Raw genomic sequence first — 26,140 nt, forward strand, 5'->3', positions numbered from 1 at the left:
CTGCGCATGTGCGGTGACTGCGGTGTCGGGCGTGTGCATTGCGCATGTGCAGTGACTACGGTGCCGGGCGTATGCACTGCGCATGTGCGGTGACTACGGTGCCGGGCGTGTGCACTGCGCATGTGAAGGTGACCCGGAGCCCGGGGCCAAGTTACGCGCGTGCGCGGTCGGACCGGCCGGCCAAGATGGCGGCCTCCGTGTGGCGCCGAGTCCAGGCGGCAGCGGGCCGGCAGTTGCGGTTACCCCGCCCCCACAGCAGGAGTGCCGGCGGCTCGGTCGGGGCGGCACCGGTTGCGGATGGCAGCGAGGAGCCAGGTGACGGTTAAACCCCGCGGCGGGGGGGGGGAGTTGCTGGGACAGCGTCGGTCCGGGCCGCCTGCGGCCTCTAGATGGACCGGGAGGCGGTTGCTGGGAAACGGCCCGCGCTTGCCCGCCCGCCCGCTCTGCACAGCACAAAGGACACAAAGGAGTCTAACTCAGACCATTGGTGAACAATAAGACGGAAAGGCAGGCCGGGCGGCCGGGCATCGGTTTGGGAAAGGTCAAGTAATGCAGTCGCACTCACAATGCTCCAGTCCAATGAGTAAAGTCCCACCTGCCCAATATCAGTTCCTTGAGTTTAAGAAGGAACGGCAGATGCTGGAGAATCGAAGGTTACACAAAAAAGCTGGAGAAACTCAGCGGGTGCAGCAGCATCTATGGAGCGAAGGAAATAGGCAACGTTTCGGGCCGAAACGTTGCCTATTTCCTTCGCTCCATAGATGCTGCTGCACCCGCTGAGTTTCTCCAGCTTTTTTGTGTAACCTTCAGTTCCTTGAGATCTGGCAACATCCTTGTAAACGTTTCCTGAACTCTTCCCAGTTTCAAGTCGTCAAGTTAAGTTTATTTGTCACATACACATACGATATGTGCAGTGAAATGAAAGTGGCAATGCTCGCGGACTTTTGTGCAAAAGACAAACAACAAAACAACCAAACAAATTATAAACACAATCATAACACACATATTCTTTTACATAATAAATAATGGAAGGAAAAACGTTCAGTAGAGTTAGTCCCCGGTGGGATAGGCGTTTACAGTCCGAATTGCCTCTGGGAAGAAACTCCTTCTCAACCTCTCCGTTCTCACAGCATGGCAACGGAGGCGTTTGCCTGACCGTAGCAGCTGGAACAGTCCGTTGCAGGGGTGGAAGGGGTCTACCATGATTTTATTTGCTCTGGAGTTGCACCTCCTGTTGTATAGTTCCTGCAGGGGGGCGAGTGAAGTTCCCATAGTGTGTTCGGCCGAACGCACTACTCTCTGCAGAGCCTTCTTGTCCTTGGCAGAGCAATTCCCAAACCAGATGGTAATGTTCCCGGACAAGATGCTTTTCACCGCTGCTGCGTAGAAGCACTGGAGGATCCTCGGAGACACTCTGAATTTCCTCAATTGCCTGAGGTGGTAAAGGCGCTGCCTTGCCTTACTCACGAGTGCTGAGGCGTGTGATGCCCATGTCATATCCTCGGAGATGTGGACTCCCAGATATTTAAAACAGTTCACCCTATCCACAGGATCCCCATTTATTGTGTTCAGTTCTGAGCAGCATCTTATCGGAAAATTGTTGTCAAGTTGGAAAGGGTACAGAGAAGATTCACAAGGATGTTGCCAGGACTCGAGGATCTGGGGTATAAGGAGTGGTTGAACAGGCTGCTCTATTCCGCGGAGCGCAGGAAAATAAGGGGTGATCTTATAGAGGTGTATAAAATCATGAGAGGGATAGACCCGGTTGACACACTCTTGCCCAGAGTAGAGGAATCGAAAACCAGAGGACAAAGGTATAAGGCGAAGGGGAAAAGATTTACCAGGAATCAGAGGGGTAACCTTTTTTATACAAAGGGTGGTCGGTGTATGGAACGAACTACCAGGGGAGGTAATTGAGGCAGGGACTATCGCAATGTTTACGAAACAATTGGAGAGGCAAATGGATAGGACAGGTTTAGAGGGATATGGGCCAAACGCAGGCAGGTGGGACTAGTGTAGATTGGACATGTTGACCAGTGTGGGCAAGTTGGGCCGAAGGACCTGTTTCCACGCTATATCATTCCATGACTCCCTTAAAGTGGCAACACAACTGGATAGAGTGGTAAAGAAGATGTATGGTATTCTTCCCTTCATTGATTGGGAATTGAGTATAAGAGTCAGAAAGTCATGTTGCATCATTGTAGGACTTTCTGAAGAAGAATCCCGTCTCAATCAGTCTGAAGGGTGTCAACCGAAAAATGTCGCCAATCCATGTCTTGGAATCAGTGTGAAGAGGGGCCCGAACCCGAAATGTCACCTATCCACAAAATCAATCTGAAGTAGGGCCTCGGCCCGAAACATCACCTGCCCATGTTCTCCAGAAATGCTGATTGACTCATTGAGTTACCCCCGCACTTTGTGTCCTTTTGTGTAAACCAACATCTGCACTTCCTTTTTTCTACATTTTTACAGGACTTTGTGTAGAAGTATTATAAAAAACGCATTATAAAATGGCCTGATCACCACAGTACACTGAGGAAGCAAAGGCTTTGGAAGGTATGCCAAACAGCTTTCCTTGAATTCTGCCTGCATTAGAGGATATTAGCTATAAAGACAGGTTGGACAAACTAAAGGCCCTGTCCCACTTTCACGACCTCTGCTGAGTTTGCCCTTGACTCATACTCGCAGCATGGTCGTCACAAGGTCGTAGGTAGGTCGTAGCAGGCCGTGATGCTCGTCGTAGGTACTCGTGGCATCAAGTAGGTCGGGGCGTTTTTCCAGCATGATGAAAAATGTCCCAGAGTAAAAAAGGTTGTGATTTAGATCATGAAAGTGGGACGGGCCCTTTAGATTGTTTAGTTTGGAACATCAGAGGGTGACGAGGGCATTGCTTTAAGGTGAGAGGGACAAAGTTTAAGTGCAGGTAATTTTTTTAAATACAGAGTGGTGGTTGACTGAACTGTACACTGCAAGAGCCAGAAAGTGAGAGGGTAAGATCATCTCTGACCTCTCTCACACTGGCCACAAACTCTGAATCACTTCCCTCTGGAAGGCGACTCCGGACTATCAAAGCTGCCACGGCCACGAGCAGTAGCTCTACTCAATAACCAAAAGTCTGTAGCCTCCTTTTGCTCTGGTATTTTATTTAATTCTTCACATGTTTGAATTATAATGTTTTATTTTTAATTGTCTACTGTATATCGTGTTGTTACTTGCGAGCAAAGCACCAAGGCAAATTCCTTGTATGTATACATACTTGGCTAATAAAATGTATTCAATTCAATTCAAAGCAGGCTGTCAAGAATGGTGGTAGAGGCAGATACTTGGTATTTGATAGGCTTGTAGATAGGCACATGGATATGGAGGGATATGGATCACGTGCAGACAGAGGAGATTAGTTTAACCTGGCATCGTCTTCAGTAGGGGCATGGTAGGCACAGTGCATGTTCCTATGCTGTATTGTTCTTTGCCTAACTTATCAAAGCCCTAACTAAGGAAACCATTCAATAAAAGCCTGGTGACCCATGTTGCTCTGCCATTCAACATTATTTGACCTCCTCCTCCTCTCTGTACCAGTGTGTAGGAAGGAACTGCAGATGCTGGTTTAAACCGAAGATAGACACAAAAAGCAGGGTTAACTCAACGGGACAGGCAGCACCTCTGGTGAGAATGAATGGGTGATGTCACCCAATCCTTCTCTCCAGAGATGCTGCCTGTCCTGCTGAGTTACTCCTGCTTTTTGTGTCTATCCTCTCTGTACCAGCTCTACGCAGCAGGCACTCAACTCACCAAATCTTTTGAAGGTCTATCAACCTCCTTAAATATGTCCTGAACACACCTTATTGTTAATGGATTCTTGCAAGAGTCCATCTAAATGTTGATTTTCATAAGTTCATAAGTTATAGGAGCAGAATTAGGCCATTCGGCCCCATCAGTCTATGCCATTCAGTTATGGTTGATCTATCTCTCCCTCCTAACCCCATTCTCCTGCCGTCTCCCCATAACACCTGACATTTTGCATTGTGCAATTTATTCCACATGTTTTAATATTCATCCAAAATGTTGTTTTGTTTGCTTGATTTCATTTTGACCAGTTCTCAACTTTTTATTTTCAGACATACCTAACAAAGCTACCGCAAAGACCTTCTCAGCATTGCAAGCAGAAAGGCACGAACAGGCAGAACGCACTATTTTGATTAGCTGTCCTCCTAATGTCACTGAGAAGAAATTCTACAACTACTTAGCAAGTTATGGACCGATCAATAAATATTTCTTCTATGAAACTTTTGTAAGTGCGGTCCAGCAGAATCTAAATATTAAAAGCATATTGTTATCACTAGGTAAAATTGCTTCCTTGATACTACCTTTAGAATAGGGGTTACTGTAGAACCATAGTCATAGACTTGTACAGCAGGGAAACAGGCCCTTTGGCCAAACTCAGCCATGTAAACCAAGTTGTTTATCTGAGCTAGTTTTATTTGCCCATATCCCTCAAAATGTTTCCTATCCATGTACCTCTTTAAACATATTTTACATAGAACAGTGCAGCACAAGAACAGGCTCTTCGGCCCACAATGTCTGCCGAACATGATGCAAATATCTTCTATTATCTACCTGCACGTAATCCAAATCCCTCCATATCCAAATAGCCTTCCAAAAGTCTAATCAATGCTACTATCATATCTGCCTCAATCACCAACTCTGGAAGCGCGTTCCATGCAGTCGCCAACCTCACTGTGTTTAAAAAAAAAAGTTACCCTGCACATCTCCTTTAAACTTTGCCTCTCTCAACTATAAAGCTATGCCTCTAGTATTTTTTTTTTGTCCTGGGAAAAAGTTCTGACTGTCAACCCTATCTATGCCTCTCATAATTTTATATTCATCTATCACCTCTCCCCGTGACCTCCGGCGTTCCAAAGAAAGCAATCCAAGACTGTCCACACCTCACCTTGTAACTGATACTCCCGAATTCAGACATAATTCAAGTAAAACGTTTAAACTTAGTCATTGTACCTGCCTCGACATCTTCCTCTTGGAGCTTGTTCCATGTACTCACCCTCCCTTTGAAGAATTTCCTCTTCCATCTTTTATTCTAATCCAAATCATGGGTATAGATGACAAACAGCAATGGACCCAACACCGATCCCTGAGGCACACCAGTCTGAAAGATAACCTTTCACCAACCCTCTGTTTCCTACCATGAAACCAATTATGATGGCAGTTAGCTAGCTCTCCCATGATCACAAGGTGGTAAGTGATAGGACCAGAATTGGGCCATTTGGCCCATCAAGACTACTCCGCCATTCAATCATGGCTGATCTACCTCTTAATCCCCATTCTCTGGCCTTCTCTGCATAACCCCTGACACCCGTAGTAATCAAGAATCTATCTATCTCTTCTGTAAAAAATACCCATTGACGACCTCCACAGCCTTCTGTGGCAAAGAATTCCACAGATTCACATCTTCCTCAAAGAATGTCCTTTAATTCTGACGCTATGACCTCTAGTCCTCGACTCTCCCACTGGTGGAAACATCCTCTCCACATCCACTCTATCCAAACCTTTTACTATTATGTACGTTTCAATGTGATCCCCCCTTATTCTTCTAAACTCCAGCGAGTACAGTCCCAGTGCTGTCAAACGCTCGTTATATGTTAACCCACTCATGTAGATTGGATTTCACGCGCAACCTACCATGTGAACATTTAACAGGGGCCTTGCTGAAATCCATATAAAGAGCTTCTATAGACCTGCCCTCCTCAAACGTCTTGGCTACATTTCCAAAATATCTAATTAAATTTCTGAGGCATGATCACCCACAGACAAATTATGCTGTCAAGCCCAAATCAACCCTTGTTCTTCCAAATGCATGTGTTTCTTATCTCTCAGAACCCGTTTCAGTAAGTTTCCTACCACAAACGTTAGGCTTAGGAGATCTTTTATTCCCAGATTTTCTTTGTAGCCATAAGAACATAGAACGGTAAAGCAAAGGAACAGCCCCTTTGGCCCACAATGTCTGGATCAAACCTAATGCAGAGATAAATTAATCCCATTTGTTTGCACATGATCTACACCCTTGCATCCCCTCTCTCTCCATCCATCCCGACCTTAGTCGTCGTACTTGTTTAACTATCATCCTGCTGAGTTCCACTGTCTGTATTAACTTGTTATGACCTATCCCACAGCCAACAATGGACTGCTGTGGGCTCCACATTTCCTTGAATTACCCTTTTCACTTAATACACATAAAATCTCATTGGATTCTCCCTAATCTTATCTGCCAGAGCTATCTCAAGCCCTATTTATGCCCACGTGATTTCCTTCTTGTTTACTCCTCCAGGGATACACTTGATGAAAGGAAGAGGCAGAGACAGTAGGCTATGGGAGAGCTGGGAAGGGGAGGGGAAGGAGGGAGAAAGCAAGGACTACCTGAAACTGGAGAAGTCAATGTTCATACCGCTGGGGTGTAATCTACCCAAGCGAAATATGAAGTGTTGTTCCTCCAATTTGCGCTGAGCCTTACTCTGGCAATGGCGGAGGCCCAGGACAGAATGGTCGGATTCGGAATGGGAGGGGGAGTTGAAAGAGTAAGAGCCATTCTGTTCCAAATAGCAGGAGCACAAATATCAAGGAGTCAGGGATACTCTCAGATTGGCCAGTAAAACCAAATTCAGTCACCAAATGGTGGTGAAAGGACCCCATGTTTCTATGTCAGTGACTTAATCTGCTGATGATTGACTAAATCCAGACCATTAAGCTTATTTGTAACATCCCTGTTATCACTGTTCATAAAACAGTGTAGGTTTAGGTTTCCAAGACACAATCTGGGTGAGCCAAAGAGCCTTAGTAACATGTAATAAAAATGAACTGCAGATTTACACCAATGATGTAGGAACTCAGCAGGTCAGGCCGCATCTCTGGAGAAAACGCATAGATGACGTTTCGTTTTGAAACCCTTGCTCAGTCTCATTAAGGGTCCCAAACCGAAACGCCACATATATTTTCTCCAGGGATGCTGCCTGACCCGCTGAGTTACTCCAGCATTTTTGTGTCAACCTTTGCAATATGGTTAAAGTAAATGCTTTGAAATGTTACAAAGCTTGCCTTAAGCAAGGTTAGTTTAGCATTCCTGTGGTACTCGATTTATCAATGTTTTCTGATAAATTGCTCAGCTTATATTCATTTTTTCCTTAATGTTGCATAGGGCATTTATGCACTGGTGGAGTTCTCTGGTAAGGAAAGTATAGAAGCAGTCCAACGTGCTTCCACCATCCCAGGCCTCCAGCACGAATGTGCTGTTCCGTTCAAATCCAGATTTTTCAATTTGAGGAATAACCATCTTGGATCGCAGGCTGCCATTCATCCTTCCGTGCTTCGGCTTAAACAGTCTGTCATCTCTCTTAATGAACTCTTACAGAACATCTCTGGAGCCGCGAGTGTAAGTCGGTGTTTTATTTAAGTTGTAGTGGCAGTAACACTCTTGGAAAAGTAAATTCACCTGCTCAGTTTAGTTTAGTTTGGAGAAACATCATGGAAACAGGATCTTTGACATATTGAGTCCATGCCGACCATCCCACCACCTGTTCAATTTTAGTTTAGTTTAGAGGTACAGCGCAGAAACAGGCCCTTTGGCCCACTATGTCTGTACTGACCAGCAATTCACACACACACATTATCCTCCAATTTACTAGGGATAATTTACAATTTTATCAGTTCCAGTTAACCTACAAACTCTGGAGTGTGGGTGGAAACCAGAACACCTGGAGAAAACACATGCAGGTCACAGGGAGAACGTACAACTCCATAGCGACAGCGCCCATATTTAGGGTCAAACCCGGGTCTCGTGCTGTAAGGCAGCAACTCTATCGCTGCGCCACTGTGCCGTCCACTAATATGATGGAATTGGATATTTTGATTGTTGTTATGATATAGTTGATGAATTTTGAACTTGTTGCTTCTTCTTCTTGCGTATGGCGTGCACAGCCTAAAGTTGTAGGTCAACTTGTTCTATTTGATATATTTGTTTGTACACGTCGGGTTGATTGCATTAGTCGAAACAGGGTGGACCACGTGAAGGTTGCAATCTCCCACCCCAACTTGTTGCTTAGAGATCCAGAATTGAGTTATTTACTATGTTTTAATTTAAACCTCTCTGATTTAATGGCATGGATTAGTAATGATGAAAGTGCAAAGGAGATCTGGCACCACAATCTATTGCAGAAAATAATCAAACAGATTTTGTCTCCCAAACCTTTATACATTTCAGTTATAGGGGGGGGGGGGACAAGCTTAATTTATAGGAAGGGTGCTGGTTTAAATCAAAGATAGACACAAAATGCTGGAGTAACTCAGCATGTCAGGCAGCATCTCTGAAGAGAATGAATGGGTGACGTTTCAGTTCGAGATTTCAGTCTGAAGAAGGGTCTCGACCTGAAACATCACTCATTCCTTCTCTCCAGAGATGCTGCCTGTCCTGCTGAGTTACTCCAGCATTTTATGTGTATCATAAGCTTAATTGACAAGCCATTTCATGAGTTGTTTTAATTTGGGCATTAAATAAGGCATTGTGCTTGAGAGTTAGATAGTGACTGTTAACTGTGTTTTCTCTCTCAGATAGATGAACAATTATACATGGTCCTCGAGGAGATGCAGCTTACCGAAGAGAATACACGTCTTCGATTTCTCGTGTGTTCCCTAATAAAGGAAATCGCGGCAGCTTACTTTCCAGAATGTTCGATCAGACCCTTTGGGTCAACTGTAAATAATTTTGGCAAGATGGGCTGTGACCTAGACATGTTTCTGGATCTGGACGGCATTAGTGGAAGAAATAAAACTAAGGTAATTCAACACAGGAAATGGGATTTTCATGCAAGTCATTGAAAATCAAGTGAAATTAAATTTGTCTATGTCCTTGTTAGTTGTTAGTGATGAGCATAATATTTCAAACGATTGACACCGCTGATGTTATTCTTGACAGTAACAGCTGCTTGAGCCGTTTGGAGTAGGTACGGGAAATAAAACATTTGCTGTTTTTTAGTAGCTGATGGGAAATGGGGTATGGAAACATGGAAATATTATTACAATTACTTACTTACTGCCTGTTATGCCTCCTGGCAAGTAGGGCAGCAATGAAGGTCCACCACTCAGTAGTATTGATTCCTTCAGTTGCTGTTTCCATAACATATTTGTTTTACGAGACAGGGTTGTTAGCCCTGTGCTCAACCTCCAACCTGGAGAATCAGTGGATTGCTCTTCGTCTCGCCTCTACCCTTCGACCTGTCCAGCACGGGAGACCCTAACAGGAGACGAATCTCCTGCTGACATAGCTCTAGGGGTCACTTGCAATAGAAGCCCCCTTCCATTATTATCTGTAATCATAAATATCTTTGCGGCAAAACTAGCATATATAGATACAATTGAATTTTGATATTGCTTCCAATAAATGTTAAGGATTATTGAAATGTTGTTATAAATATTATACCATGCAACACATAATGTTTTATCCTTGGTGTTTCGTGGGTTTTTTTTTATGAGACAAATTGGTTCAGATGTAAAATTACTTGTAATTTAAGATCAAGTTGATGCTTACCTTTATCTTTTTGTGGAAATAATAAGATTGTCTTGGAGGGGAGGATACAGCTCACCCCCTCCATGACGCACTGGTCAACCTGAGCAGCACCTTCAGCACCAGACTGGTTCCACCAAGATGCAGCACAGAACGCCACAGGCGATCCTTCTTCCCTTTGGCTATCAAACCACAACCACTCCCCCTTCTGTCGTGGGGTAGACTAACTCCCTTTCCCACTCCCCAATCATTGCACAACCCCAATCCTGGACTTTCCACTCGTCACTTTAATGTTTCATGTATCTTGTGTTTTGTGTCTGTTGGCAGACCAGTTTCCCTCCTGGGATAAATAGACAAAAGACAATAGACAATAGGTGCAGGAGTAGGCCATTCGGCCATTCAATGTGATCATGGCTGATCATCCACAATCAGTACCCCGTTCCTGCCTTCTCCCCATTACCCTGACTCCACTATCTTTAAAAGCCCTATCTAGCACATCATAATGATACAAAATCATCATATGATATGAAATCTATCATATCGTATCATAAGGTCATAAATGATTGGAGTAGAATTAGGCCATTCGGCCCATCGTCTACTCTGCCATTCAATCATGGCCGATCTGTCTCTCCCTTCTAACCCCATTCTCCCCATAATCCCTGGCATCTGTACTAATTAAAAATCTATCTATCTCGGCCTTAAAAAATATCCACTGACTTGGCCTGCAGAGCCTTCTGTGGCAAAGAATTCCGCAGATTCACCACCCTCTGACTAAAGACTAAATCTCCCCTGGAGATTCCTTGTCACCATGTATCATATCGAAATTATAGATTGTACCGACAATAGGATGCGATCCATCCGGTGTGTGCTCAACTGAATCGATGATTCTTACGCAGGATAATAACAAGCAGTTCCATTTGCCAACTAGTGTTCTTCTTGTTTAGCCAGGCGGTGCCTTCTCCGTGGAGTACCAAACGAAAAGGGTGGCATCAGAGCGGGTGGCAACGCAAAGCATCCTTTCGGTGATAGGGGAGTGCATTGATCAATTTGCCCCAGGATGTACAGGAATGCAGAAGATACTCAATGCTAGGTGCCCGTTGGTGCGATTTTCTCATCAGCCTTCAGGATTTCAATGTGACCTCACTGCCAATAATAGGTGAGAAATACAAAAGACAAGGAATGGCATCATTGTTTTACTTCAGCTATCGGTATTACCATTTGAATGTTTGAATGTAACTGTAAGTAACTGTGCTTTTTTGCATGCAAAATAGGTGCAGGTTTGCATATTACAAATTAAGCTACATTTATCAACAATTTTGTTCCACCAATACACTCCTCCCTTTTGTTTTGAACTTGTGACAATCAATCTCTAATTTAATGAACTAATAACTAAAATAACTAACGGTGGCGCAGCGGTAGAGTTGCAGCCTTACAGCGCCAGAGACCTGGGTTCGATCCTGGCTACGGTTGCTGTCTGTACAGAGTTTGTACGTTCTCCCTGTGATCCCGTGGGTTTTTTTCTCTGGTTTCCTCCCCGCACTCCAAAAGTGTACAGGTTTGTAGGTTAATTGGCTCCAGTAATTGTAAATTGTCGCTAGTGTGTCGGATAGTGCTAGTGCATGAGGTGATTGCTGGTCGGTGTGGACTCGATGGGTCGAAGGGCTTGTTTCCATGCTGTCTCTAATTCCTAAACTAAAGAGAGTCAATTGTTACTCTGTTATTGTGATCACTGTAAGTAAATCATTATATGTGTCCTTTCTGAAAGCTATATCTGAAGTTAGAAAATGAATTTGTAATGATTACTGATTTATCATTGTAGCTCATGGATTGAAAATACTTAAAGTGGGAGTCAAACCAATTGCTATAATGTTGACCTTGACTTTGTGATGGCACTCTTACCTGTGTCAGATGGCTATATGTTCAAGACACAACTTCATTAGAAGTTCTCTTTGCTCTTGTGTAGTTGGAAGAAATGCCTTGATTAGAAGCAGTGATGCCTAAGCTAATATATTTCTTCCAGCTAACACCTGTTTTAGTTTTAGAGATACAGCACGGAAACAGGCCCTGCAGCTTCTAAAAGATCTTTTAGAAGTGTACAACATCATAAGGGAAATAGATATGGTGAATGCGTTGAGTCTTTTAGCGAGAACAGGGGAATAAGAACCAGAGGACATAGGTTTAAGGTGAGTGGGGCAAGATTTAATAAGCGCCTGAGAGGGGCAATCTCTTCACTCTGTGGTTGAATGGAGCGAGTTTCTATAGAAGGTAGTTGAGGCAGGTACTGTAAAAATATTTAAAGGACACTTGGACATGTATTGCTATTGAGGGAGACATTCTTGCTATTGAGGGAGTGCAGCGTAGGTTCACAAGGTTAATTCCCGGGATGGCAGGACTGTCATATGCTGAGAGAATGGAGCGGCTGGGCTTGCATACTCTGGTGTTTAGAAAGACGAGAGGGGATCTTATTGAAACATATAAGATTATTAAGGGTTTGGACACGCTAGGGGCAGGAAACATGTTCTCGATGTTGGGGGAGTTCAGAACCAGGAGCCACTGTTTAAGAATAAGGGGTAAGCCATTTAGAATTTTAATGAGGAAACACTTTTTAACACAGAGAGTTGTGTGTCTGTGGAATTCTCTGCCAGAGGGCGGTGGAGGCCAGTTCTCTGACTACTTTCAGGAGAGAGCTAGATAGGGCTCTGAAAGATAAGGGATATGGGGAGAAGGCAGGAACGGGGTACTGATTGTGGATGATCAGCCATGATCACATTGAATGGCGATGCTGGCTCGAAGGGCCGAATAGCCTACTTCTGCACCTATTGTCTATAGATGGATAGGATTAAAGGGATATGGGGCAAATTAGGGTAAATGGGGCTGGTTTTGTTTGTTTTACAAATATAGCGTGTGACCATCGATCACCTGTTCACACTAATTCTATGTTATCCCACTCCCTACTCACACACTGGGCTATTTAAAAGGTCAGTAAACCTACAAACCTGCATATCTCTGGAATGAAATTCTATATGCAGTTTTACCAATATTTTTTTTTCTTGAACTGGGTAGAAACAATGTGGAAATAGGCACTTCGGCCCACTGAGTCCGCACTGACCACCGATCACCCGTACACTAGTCTATCCTGCACAACAGGGACAATTTACAGAAGCCAATTAATCTACAAACCTGCCGCCTTTGGAACGTGGGAGGAAACCGGAGCACCCGGAGAAGACCAACATGGTCACAGGGAGAACGTATAAACTCTGTAAAGACAACATCCGGCTGTCAGGATCAAACTGAGGATTGACGACAGCGCCTCTATCGCTGCGATACTGTGCTGCCATGTGCATCTTGGCCAGCATGGGCGAGTAGGGCCGAAGGGCATGTTTATATGCTTCATGACTCCATCTCCGACTCCAAAGGCAGCAAAATCTGATGGAAATTTGTGGGACTATTAGGAGAATAAAATTGGATTTGTATAAATGGGTGCTTGATGGCTAAGGCTGGCAGACTCCGTTCATTGAAAGTCCTGTTTCCTTGTGGTGACTGATTTGGTGATATTCATGTTCGACCCAGTTCAAGAAAGAACTATTTTTAAATTAAAGTTTAAAACGGCATATAGGATTTCACTCCCAAAGATGTGCAGGTTTGCAAGTTAATTAGCCTCTCTAAATTACTCCCAGTGTGTAGGGAGTGGATGTGAAAGTGGGATAACATAGAACTAGTGTGAATGGGTGATTGATGGTAGGCATGGACTTACAGGGCTGAAGGGTCTGTTTCCATGCCGTATCTTTCAATCGATTCAATCAGTTAATATGCCAGAGGTTAAGGAGTATAAGGTCTATATGACTGAACTGAACTATAAACGATACGTTAACGGGATTGACTTGTTGATTATCTGTCCTTAATATGCTCACTGATCATTTAATTTTGAATTTTGTTTTAGAATTGCAATGAGAAGCACCGAGCTCCTTTATATTTATTCTACTCTTGACCCTCGGGTACGGGCCCTGGTGTTCGGCATTCGATGTTGGGCTCGTGTTCAGGGTATCACCAGTAGTGTACCTGGCGCTTGGATCACTAATTTCTCCTTGACCATGATGGTTCTTTTCCTGCTGCAGAGGAGAAATCCACCAATTATACCAACACTGGATCAGCTAAAAGCCCAAGCAGGTAATACAGACAAAGTGATTTCAACGGTCTCGACCCGAATCCTCACCCATTCCTTCTTTCCAGAGATGCTGCCTATCCTGCTGAGTTGCTCCAGCATTTTGTGCCTTAGTGATTTCATTATTCTTTAACGTTGCCTATTTCCTTCGCTCCATAGATGCTGCCTCACCCGCTGAGTTTCTCCAGAATTTTTGTCTGCCTTCATTATTCTTTAACAATGGTGTCATATCGAACATTGTGGCCTAGTTTGGTGCTGCCGTATGCTTGAATGAGCTTCTGAGGCAGCTGCCTATTCTATCCTGAGCCCTTATTCTTTACCTATCTAACATCAATATTCCCATATTTAAAATCTACTACAGATTCTGCTTAACTTACTACATACAGAAAACTCTCTGTGTAATGGACCACGGGTGGAATGGTGTCCGTTATTGCCAATTGTCCTCTATAATTGTAAAGTATTCTAATTGCAGGTACAATAGCATAGTTTAAGAAACATTTAGACAGGTACTTGGATAGCTTAGGTTTAGAGGGATATGGGCTAAATGCAGGCAGGTGGGACTAATGTAGATGGGACATGTTGGCCAGTATGGGCAAGTTGGGCCGATGTCCTGTTTCCACACTCTGACTCTTTGTGTCAGTATGATATTGACACTAAGTAGTAGAAAAAACAACTGCAGTTGCTGGTTAATACACAAAAGGCGACAATGTGCTGAGTTGATGCAACAGCAGGTCGCGTAGCATCTCTGGAGAACTATGTCTGCACCGACTAGCGATCTCCGTACACTATCACTATCCTACACCCCAGTGACAATTTACAGTTTTTACCAAAGCCCATTAAACTACAAACCAGTACGTCTTTGGAATGTGTAGGAAGGAACTGCAGATGTTGGTTTAAACCGAAGATGACACTAAATGCTGGAGTAACTCAGCAGGACAGGCAGCATCTCTGGAGAGAAGGAATGGGTGACGTTTGGGTCGAGACCCCCTGAAGAAGGGTTCTCATCCAAATCATTGAAATTGATGACAAACAGCAAAGGGCCCAGCACTGAACTCCGAGGCACAACGGTCGTCACAGGCCGAAAAGTGACCTCTACTTCCTTCCATAAGGTCCATTCAGCTATCCCTCCTTGAACCCCATTGGAACTAACCTTCCAGAGCAGCCTAAACCTGTCCCATGCCTCCTTCTTACTCTTGACCAAAGCCTCAATTTCCCTCGTCATCCAGGCTTCCCTCGGTTTGCCTGCCTTGGTCTTTAGTCTAACAGGGACATGCAAGTCTGAACTCTTGTCAGCACACTTTAAAAACATCCCACTCCACTGACATCCCTTTTCCTTACAACCTGCTCCAATCAATTTGAGCGAGTTCCTGTCTCGTACCCTTAAAGTTGGCCTTGGCCCAATATAGCATATTAACACTCCCTGTTGCTAATACCCCCTAAGCCAGGCAACACTCTGCACCCATTCCAATGCCTCCACATTCATCCTGTAATGGGGCGACCAGAACTGCACACAATACAAATGTTGCCTAACCTAAGTCCTATAGAGCTGCAATATGTCTTCCTGACATACTCAATGCCCTCTTTGTATAAGAGCCTGGAAGTCACGGTAACTTCCTTTGGCTTGATGCTCAATAGAGTAAGACATCCTTGCTTCCCTACTCAAAACCTCTTGCTATGAAGGCCACCATTTGCCATGTTTGCAGCTCCAAAGTGTTTGTTTTCTGTCACTGATACAAATGATCAGCAACATACTCTGTGTAGGAAGGAACTGCCTACCCATGCTGGTTGAAGGATGCTGGTTTCTCATTTGTCACTTGGGCAGCTTACAACCCAGTGGTAGAATATTGATTTCTCTAACTTCAAGTAACCCTTGCATTCTCTTTATGTCCTTCCCCCCGGCATTTATGTTGTACCAGCTACAAAGTCGTCTGTATTCGTTCTCACCTTGCTAACAGCAGTGCAGGCTCGAAGGGCCAAATGGCCTCCTCCTACACCTATTTTCTAGCAATGGCCTGTTTCCTTTATCATCGTTACTTTATGCATATCTTTCATTCGTTTCTCTAATCACTCTCACCATCTATATCTCTCGTTTCCCTTTCCCCTGTCTGAAGATGTGTCTTGATCTGAAACATCACCTATTCCTTTTCTCCAGAGATGCTGTCTGACCCGCTGTATTACTCCAGTTATTTTGTGTCTATCTTCAGTAACATATTTTAATCTGCCACCATTTAATTTAAACTGCTTTTCTATATTTCCTACAGACGTGGATAACTTCCCAATGATCCATTTGATGTTGCATCCACCTTATATTTGCTCATTCACTTGTCCAAATCATCCTTTAAGCCTCTTTGCATACTCCTCACCACACTATCCAATTCTATGTTTTGGCACACTTCGGAAATAGAAGCATATCATAGCACCGCTATTAAAGGGTCAGGACCCCATTATTCTCCGCATCTGCCGTTTCTTGTGTCCACAATATTTTACCCTATTTTCCCTCTTCTCCCCTCACCAGAAAAAAAATCTACCACCTTTTAATTTGATTATGTAGAACTTTACTTAATTTAGATTCTTATTACTTTTAATAGAAGGGCTAGAACTACCTTTTCATTCCTCCTTTGATCTCTTAAGAATCTTTCAGCCTTTTTCTGCTAACCCATTGCAATTGTTCTTTGGTGTGAAGGACCTTGAAAATGGTAGAATTTCTCGTGCAAGAGACCATCCAGACCATTGGACCTGTATCAATATTAGAGCTTTAAGCAGAGTTTCTGATTACAATAGACAATAGGTGCAGGAGTAGGCCATTCGGCCCTTCAAGCCAGCACCGATTAGTCTCTCCTGTACTTTCGCTATATTCTTTGATAATTGCAAAGCTGATGATGACATTGATTTGTTCTTTTTTTTTAGCAGAGAAAGATGTGCATATTATTGAAAGTCATGACTGCACCTTTGCTTCTGATTATAAAATGAAGTCTTCCCAAAATACCGAGACTCTGGGTAAGTAAAGATGATCAGCCATGATCATATTGAATGGCGTTGCAGGCTCATAGGGCCGAATGGCCTACTCCTGCACCTATTTTCTATGTTTCTATAATAATCATAGAGTTGTAGAGCACAGAAACAGGCCCTTCGGCCCAACACGTCCATGCTGACAAAGATGCTTTCCTGAGCTAATCCCTCTTGCCTGCATTTGGCCCACATCCCTCTAAAACATTCCTCTCCAAATGTCTTCTAAACTAAATATCAAGCTCTGCTACTTTCTCTGGTAGACAGCTCCATAAATCCACTATCCTCTTTGTGGAAAAAGTTCCCATTAGGTTCTCTTTAAATTGCCTCTTCTCACTTTTAATCCCTGCCCTCCAGTTTTAGATTCCACTGCCCTGGGGGAAAAGACTGCAACTATCCACTTTATCTACAAGGTTTACAAGGTTAATTCCCAGGATGGCGGGACTGTCATATGCTGAGAGAATGGAGCAGCTGGGCTTGTACACTCTGGAGTTTAGAAGGGTGAGAGGGGATCTCATTGAAACATATAAGATTGTTAAGGGCTTGGGACACACTAGAGGCAGGAAACATGTTCCCGATGTTGGGGGAACCAGAACCAGGGGCCACAGTTTAAGAATAAGGAGTAAGCCATTTAGAACGGAGACGAGGAAACATTTTTTCTCACAGAGAGTGGTGAATGTGGAATTCTCTGCCTCAGAGGGCTGTGGAGGCGGGTTCTCTGGATGCTTTCAAGAGAGTGCTAGATAGGGCTCTTAAAAATAGTGGAGTCGGGGGATATGGGGAGAAGGCAGGAACGGGGTACTGATTGGGGATGATCAGCCATGATCACATTGAATGGCGGTGCTGGCTCGAAGGGCCAAATGGCCTACTCCTGCACCAATTGTCTATTGTCTATTGTCTATGCCTTTTTAAGATTTTCTAAACCTCTCTGATGTGACTCCTCGGCTCCAGGAAGAACAGCACCAGCATTACCAGTCTGTCATTTTTAACTCAAGCCCCCCAGTCCCAGCATCATCATTGTGAATCTTTTCTGCACCCTCTCTAGCTTAATCTCATTGGTAATGGCATAGTTAGATTTTAGATCGGTGCATGGAAGTGCAGGGAATAGAGGGATATAGCTTGTGTACAGGCAGATGAGAGTTTAACTAGGCATCATGTTCGGCACAAACAAACATGTGGGCCGAAGGGCCTGTTCCTGTGCTGTAGTGATTTATGTTCTTGTACAGTAGCCAGAGCTACACACAAGTGTGGTCTCACCGACATCCTGTACAACTGTAATATGACACCCCGACTCTTGTAGTCTTCTTCTTTTGTGTCCATCTTCCATGTTTCAAATGTTGACCTCGCTGTCATCGTCCGTCCTGAAAAGGAGGCAAGTTTCCGGCGACAATCAGTGGGAGCCATCACTTGTTGCAATAGATGATGGTGGTAGCAGAATTAGCTCGGGATACTTCCAGTTTCCAGCCCCGCGACGTGGACCCTTCTGCTATGGGGCCACTCTTGTAGTCAAGAAAGAATGACAGAAAATGCTGGAGTAACTATAGAGGGTCAGGCAGCATCTCTGGAGAGCATGGATAGGTGATGTTTCGGGTCTGGACCCTTCTTCTGGCGGATTGCAGGGAGAAGCGGGAAAGAAAGCTGGAAGAGAGATGGGGCCGGACGAAACACGGCCGGCAACAGATAACCTATAGTGAGGGAGGTTCCCTGATAGGCAGATTGTTGGACAAAGGCTAGAGATTAAACAGATGCGAGTCCAAAAGGGATGCGAGCTGTGAATCTAGTTGAAGGACTTTTGGTGGGAGGGGTTGCGGAGAAACTAGTGCAAGGTCAACGAGGTTCAATGGAAGGTAGTGGGACAAGGGGGAAGTAATTACGTATGGGGGGGGGGGGGGGGGGGGGGGGGGAAGAGAGAGGAGGGAGAGAGAGGTGAGGTGTGTAGAGTTTACCTAAAATAGAATTCAATGTTCATGCAGTTGGGTTGTAAGTTACCCAAGTGAAATATGAGGTGTTGTTCTTCCAGTTTGCACGTGGCCTCACTTTGTCAATGGCCGTGCCTCAGGACAGGAAGGCCAGAGTGGGAATGTGAAAGGGAGTTAAAATGGTTAGCAATTGGGAGATCCCTTAGGCCTTGACAGACTGAGCATGTGTTTGGCAAAACGGTCCCTGTGCCTGGTGAATGAGGTTGGAGAAGGTGCATGTGAACCTCTGTCTCACCTGGAAGGACTGCTGGGGTTGTTGGATTGTGATGATAAAGGAGAATGTTTAGGGACAGGTGTTGCATCTCCTGCCCTCGCAGGGGAAAGTCCACGGGGTGCGGGAAGGGAAGAGTAGACGAAAGAGTTGTGGAGGGAGTGATCTCTGCGGAAGGCGGAAAGTGGGTGGAGATGGGAGGTTGTGACCAGTGGTGAGATCATGTTCGAGGCGACGGAAATATTGGAGGATTATGTGTTCAATGCGATGGCTGGTGGGGTGAATGGTGAGGGCCAAGGTGAACTCTCCTTGCTGTATCCAGAGGGAGGGAGAACAGGAGCAGAACTACAGGACAAAGAGGAGATGGGTGAGAGACCCATCCATGACCCCGTTCACAAGAGGACATCGTGGATGTCCTTGAATGGAAAGCCACATCTTGGGAGCAGATGCGTCTTTGCAAGAGGCAGGGTGGGATGAAGTGTAGCCCAGATGACTGTGATAGACCTGTCCTTCTTATGTGATTTTTTTCGGCGACTGCCGGCATCCGTCATAGTTGCAGCAGGTCGTCGAAAATTTTCAACATGTTGAAAATCCAGCGGTGACCAGAAAAAGGTACGACTCTTTGGGCGACTACTCACAACCAAACAGGCATCACCCCGCCACAAATAACGTAAGTGGGACAGGCCCTTGTCGGTAGGCTTGTAGCAAATATCAGGCGATTGTCTATCCCCTGTGATGGAGACAAAGATCAAGAAAGGGGAGAGAGGTTGCAGGGAAAGTTGAATTTGAGGACACGGTAGAAGTTAGTGAAGTTAATTAAATCAGTGAGCTTAGCACAGGTGCATGAGGCAGCTCCAATACAGTCATCGATGTAACGGAGAAAGAGTTGGTGCCAGTGTATATCTGGAACATGGATTGTTCAACATGACCAACAAAAAGGCAGGCATAGCTGGGGCCCCTGCATAGCTACACCTTTAAAGGGCCTGTCCCACTGTACGAGGTAATTCAAGAGCTCTCCCGAGTTAAAAAAAAAATCAAACTCGTGGTAAGTATGTAGAATGTATGTAGCGGGTACGTAGGACCTCGTGGATGTCTCGTAGCGGCTCGTAATGTTAACGGCAGGTACTCGTGAAACGCGGTAAGCTCATGAAGTTTTTTCAGCACAATGAAAAATGTCCACAAGAGCCCCCGAGTACCTAAGAACGGTTATTACCGTAATTCTCCGAGTTTGAATCGGGGAAACTCGGGAGAATTACCTCGTACAGTGGGACAGGCCCTTAACTTGGGGAAAGTGAGAGGAGTAAGTGTCTCACACCGCTGCCTTGTACTGAACATCCAGTCTGATCAAGTCAAGTGAGCGATATTCCTTCTTCGATGTTCCTACCTCATTCACATGTGTTACCACTATTCTCTTATCTCCCAATGTTTCTCAGTTCACTGGGCCTGTCATTTAGTGCCCTGGTTTAACTTCATAAAATGCAATGATTTGCACTTGCCTGAGTTAAATTCTACTTGACATTCCTTGGCCCACTTTCCCAGTAGATCTAAATCTTGTTTTAACCTTCCAACTGCATTCACCTTTCAACGTCACCAATTTTGGTGCCATACAGTCCTTTTTATAAGGGATTTTTGTTAAAGGATTCGGAGCATTCCCACAGTAATCGGTCACCACTGTGTATTTAAGAATACAGGCTTCAAGTTACACTACGTGAGGACAAGCAGTTGCTTTGATTGACACTTGTACAGTGATACGCTATTAAACAATGTGACAACACCCTTTAGTATTTTTAGCTTGCAGTAAATTTTTAGCTGTTAAAAATAACTTTGTACACTCGGCGGGTTAGGCAACGCCTTTGGAATGAGAAACAGAGTTAAGGTTTAAGGTCGATGTTCTTTCACACTGAACTCCAGGCAGGCAGCTGGGCTCAGTTAGAGTGGGACAGGGTTATCTCACCCTGTCACAATGGCACCCCAAAGCCCTGGACCTCTCATTCTGCTCTCGGTCTCTGAATCTGAGAATCAGCAGCAGGGGCAGAGGTTAATGTCGTTCCCCAGCTGCGTTGGACAAGGTGGTGCCAAGTAGCCTTCTTGGACTGAGCTGAACTCTGTGTAGTAAGGGAGGTTCCAGTGGATGGGGCTCCAGTGTTCTGACCCGGCACCCAGGCAGTGATATCAATGGGGGGGGGGGGGGGCAATCTGTGATAACGGACTCCTTCCCCCCCCCCCATGGCCTGTTATAACCAATGCTATCTGTACTACGTCATTCTGCTTTGTGCATCAAATAACTTTCAAATTATATTTCTTTGCAGAGGATCTCCTCCAAGAATTCTTTGAATTTTATGGTTCCTTTGCTTTTAATAAAATGTCCATCAATATCAGAAAGGTTAGTTGCTTGACAACTTTGTAGATGTTATTTTTTAATTTGTTTCTTGTATAAGGGGATCCTTGTGATCGTTTTTGTAAATTGATAACTCAGCTTTGTTATAATAGAACGTTTAACAAGATTTGTGTAACATCAAACTAATCATTGCTGTGAAACATGGAGAAAAGGAGCAGCACTGTGGCGCAGCAGTAGAGTTGCTGCTTGACAGCCCCAGAGACCCGGGTTGGATCCTGTATATACGGAGTTTGTACGTTCTCTCCGTGACTGCGCGTGTTTTCCCCGGTGCTCCAGGTTCCTCCCACGCTCCGAAGACGTACAGGTTTGTAGGTTAATTTGGCTTTGCTAAAAATTGTAAATTGTCCCTAGTGTGTAGGATAGTGCCAGTGTACAGGGATCACTCTACACTCTACACCTCCATCCCCCACCAGGATGATCTCAAAGCCCTCCGGTTCTTCCTCGACCAGAGAAGCAACCTATAACCAGCCACTGACACTCTCCTCCGTCTAGCGGAGCTGGCCCTTACCCTCAATAACTTCACGTTCGACTCCTCCCATTTCCTCCAAATACAAGGCGTAGCTATGGACACACGCATGGGCCCCAGCTATGCCTGCCTATTTGTCGGTTACGTCGAGCAATCCTTGTTCAATACATACCAGGGCCCCATCCCCGACCTCTACCTCCGCTACATCGACGACTGCTTTGGTGCCACCTCCTGCACCCGCACACAACTGACTGACTTCATCCACTTCACCACTAACTTCCATCCAGCACTCAAATACACCTGGACCATTTCCGACACTTCCCTACCATTCCTTGACCTCACTATCTCCATTGCAGGTGATAGACGTCTGACCGACATCCACTATAAACCCACTGACTCCCATGGCTATCTGGACTACACTTCTTCCCACCCTGCTTCCTGTAAGGACTCCATCCCCTACTCCCAATTCCTCCGTCTACGCCGCATCTGCTCCACGGATGAGGCGTTCCACACCAGGACATCTGAAATGTCCTCATTATTCAGGGAACGGGGGTTCCCCTCCTCCACCATAGATGAGGCTCGCACCAGGGTCTCTTCCATACCCCGCAACACTGCTCTCTCTCCCCATCCCCCCACTCGCAACAAGGGCAGAGTCCCCCTAGTCCTCACCTTTCACCCCACCAGCCGTCACATACAAAAAGTAATCCTCCGTCAGTTTCGCCACCTCCAACGTGACCCCACCACTCGCCACATCTTCCCATCTCCCTCCATATCTGCCTTCTGCAAAGACTGCTCCCTCCATAACTCCCTTGTCAATTCTTCCCTTCCCTCTCGTACCACCCCCTCCCCGGGCACTTTCCCTTGCAACCGCAAGAGATGCAACACTTGTCCCTTTACCTCGCCCCTCGACTCCGTTCAAGGACCCAAGCAATCGTTCCAGGTGCGTCAGAGGTTTACCTGCATCTCCTCCAACCTCATCTATTGCATCCGCTGCTCTAGATATCAGCAGATCTATATCGGTGAGACCAAGCGGAGGTTGGGCGATCGTTTCGCCGAACACCTCCACTCGGTCCGCAATAACCAAGCTGACCTCCCGGTGGCTCAGCACTTCAACTCCCCCTCCCACTCCGTCTCCGACCTCTCTGTCCTGGGTCTCCTCCATGGCCACAGCGAGCAGCACCGGTAATTGGAGGAACAGCACCTCATATTCCGTTTGGGGAGTCTGCATCCTGGGGGCATGAACATCGAATTCTCCCAATTTTGTTAGTCCTTGCTGTCTCCTCCCCTTCCTCAGTCCCCCTGCTGTCTCCTCCCATCCCCCAGCCTTCGGGCTCCTCCTTTTTCCTTTCTTGTCCTCGCCCCCCCCGCCCTCGATCAGTCTGAAGAAGGGTTTTGGCCCGAAACGTTGCCTATTTCCTCCGCTCCATAGATGCTGCTGCACCCGCTGAGTTTCTCTAGCTTTTTTGTGTACCTACAGGGATCACTGGTCGGCACGGTCTTGGTGGGCTGAAGGGCCTGTTTCCTTGCTGTATATCTAAACTAATAAACTACAAATCTAAAACTAAAGAGGTGACCTTTAGTGGGACCATCATTTAAAGCAGACCTGAACGCTTGTTAAACTGTTTCATTTTGTCAACCTGCCAATTTAATTATTAGATTTTAAGGCGAGATAAATACTTTATTTTCTCTGATCGGTATTCATTGCAATGTATCTTGTTTCATGCATTAAAAGAATAACATTTGAATGAACACTGCTTCTAGCAAAGTATATTTTGAATGTGCAAGCAACTTTCTAATTTTCAAATATTTGAAATATGTAACTGCAAATGATTTTGTAAAATGAAACTGGTGTGATGGAGTTCTGCATTTTAGACATTGCCTGTTCAGAAGCTACACGTGGATTTGCTCAAGGAATGCTGGCAATGATATTGGAAGGTTTTTATTTCCATTAACTATTTGGAGTGAACAATGGGTTCTTTGGATGTTGTGTAAAAGTTTAATATTGCAAAAGCTTGCAATTTAATTTTTCAAAATACCTATCAGTTCATCTCAGTCAATAGTCCAATTTATTTGTATTACAATTTTTTAACATTAGACTCCAGCACTCACTGTGGCAATTATCTTATTTGTGACCTTGGTGTCACATCTAACTGCTAGAGCCATGAACAGCCATGATCATATTCAAAGGGTGGAATGACCTACTCCTGCACCTATTTTCTATGTTTCTAGTACATTGGATTGTTTGATGTTAAGTAACTTTTTCCCGATTTTAAAATCTATGTAAATAAACGTAGATTAAAAGGCGTCCTGCTACTGCATATGAGCAAGAACTTTGGAACAGAATCTAATTAGGACTTTATTCTGTGGAGCGTAGGAGACCGAGGGGGTAATCCTTCAGAGGTGCATAAAATCTTGAGGAGCACAGTCTTTTCTCCAGGGTTGGGGAGCAAGAACTGGAGAAAATAGGTTTAAGATAAGAGGGGAAAAAATTTCATAGGAACCTGAGGGGAAACATTTTCACACAGAGGGCAGTACATGTATGGAACAAGCTACCAGAAGATGTGGTTTGGACAGGTACATGGATGGGAAAGTTAGAAGGAATATGTGTTAAATGTGTGCATCTTGGTAGGTAGGCATGGGCGATTGGGCTTGTTTCCATGCTATATGACTATGACAATTATATCGGGGCCAATTATATATTTATTGATGAGTTAGTTCTGGAATTTTTGAAGTTTTTGATGCTTTCCTCTGCACTCAACTGTTCCTATACTCAGCTGATCTTCTGCACAAGGCTGCAGGAGATCGTAGATTATATAGGAGCTGGATGATCTAAACTCCACAATAGAATGATTTTTTTTAATTTGCTTCTGTGACAATATTAAATCCAGGTTGTGCTATGAATTCATTTTCTTTTTGTCGTCTTTTCTTCCAGGGTAAAGAACAAAACAAGCCTGAGCCATCACCGCTGCACATCCAGAATCCATTTGAACAAGCGCTAAATGTTAGCAAGAACGTTAATCAAACCCAACTGGATAGGTTTGTGCGAGCAGCTCGGGAGAGCGCCTGGATCTTGCAGCAGGAAGGCCTCAAACACCCAAAGGCCAACCCTTGGGGATTTTCTGCTCTGCTTCTTCCTAACTCTCAAACCTCGATGGGAAAGAGCAAAAAGAGGAGGAGACAGCCAGCTAGCGAGAGGATTAAAAACTTGTTGGATTCACTGAAGGCAAACAAGCAATCCACTGACAATTTAAGCAGGCCGAATGGCCATCAAAAAAGTATTCCCATTGTACGATAGCAACCCCTTGTATAAATAAACAGAGTTGTGTCTGAGGAAACACTATTCACTTGAGATATGTGATATCTTGGTGCTCAAGACTCTTTAAATTTGTACATTTGTCTGGAGTGCTTCAGGAATTGTTGAACAAAGCAGTTAGGTTCCACGCAAGGCGGCACGGTGGCGTAGCGGTAGAGTTGCTGCCGTACAGCGCTTGCAGCGCTAGAGACCCGGGTTCGATCCTGACTACGGGTGCTTGTCTGTCCAGAGTTTGTACATTCTCCCCGTGACCGCATGAGTTTTCTCAGATCTTCGGTTTCCTCCCACACTCCAAAGACGTACAGGTATGTAGGTTAATTGGCTTGGTACAAGTGTAAATTGTCCCTAGTGTTAGTGTGTGGGGATTGCTGGTCAGCGCGGACTCGATGGGCCGAAGGGCCTGTTTCTCTACAATTAAATAAAACTAAAGAAAGACTGAGTTTCTAAACTTCTGGGCTGGATTTGTTCTGATGCCAAATAGTGCATTAACTGGATTTCACGCCAGCTAGTAATTTGGAGACAAACTTTGGAACAGTATTGGCTTGAAATCCAAAATGTGACCTAGAAGGACCATTCCTGCATATTTCTGCTTAATTGTCCAAAATTAAGTTCACTGCATGTGACCAGATATTTTTTAGAAAGTGCTGAATCTATAAATGTTTCTGATTTGTAATTTTAAATGAATTGCTGGATGGTGATTTAATAATAGTTACAACATTTTTAAACACTTTGCATTGTTTGTTTCGGCTGGTATCTGTATTCATGAAAATGTGACCTATTTATCATTTGTAGAATTCCCAGTCATCTGGATTTAGTCATTTTCTTTTCCCCGCTCACATTAAACATATACCCTCTGGATCTTGATTCATAGAGTTATACAACGTGGAAACAGGCCTTTTGGCTTGACTTGCCCACGCCAACCAAGATGCCCCATCTAAACTAGTCCCACCTGCTGCGTTTGGCCCACATCTACCTGTCAATGGTGATAGTACCTGCATCAACTACCTCCTCCGACAGCTTGTTCAATACACCCATCACCC

At 44.7% G+C, this 26,140-nt stretch overlaps 1 protein-coding gene across 2 annotated transcripts; it reads left to right on the forward strand.

The window, feature by feature from the left end:
* The first annotated feature begins 144 nt into the window (after positions 1 to 144).
* On the forward strand, positions 145 to 25,828 carry mtpap (mitochondrial poly(A) polymerase). Of its 2 annotated transcripts, none has more exons than XM_055664999.1 (9): positions 145 to 315; positions 4,116 to 4,288; positions 7,205 to 7,438; positions 8,614 to 8,838; positions 10,510 to 10,721; positions 13,506 to 13,732; positions 16,638 to 16,724; positions 21,233 to 21,306; positions 24,720 to 25,828. In XM_055664999.1, exons 1-9 carry the CDS (start codon positions 186 to 188, stop codon positions 25,080 to 25,082), a joined length of 1,725 nt encoding a protein of 574 aa, XP_055520974.1. In that variant the 5' UTR covers positions 145 to 185; the 3' UTR covers positions 25,083 to 25,828. The 2 variants fall into 2 exon arrangements, with proteins under 2 accessions (XP_055520974.1, XP_055520969.1); XM_055664994.1 differs by having other exon boundaries at positions 146 to 315; positions 16,635 to 16,724.
* Positions 25,829 to 26,140: the final 312 nt, after the last annotated feature.

This window comes from Leucoraja erinacea, chromosome 2, assembly GCF_028641065.1.
Source record: "Leucoraja erinacea ecotype New England chromosome 2, Leri_hhj_1, whole genome shotgun sequence".
Classification (NCBI taxonomy): Eukaryota; Metazoa; Chordata; class Chondrichthyes; order Rajiformes; family Rajidae; genus Leucoraja; species Leucoraja erinaceus.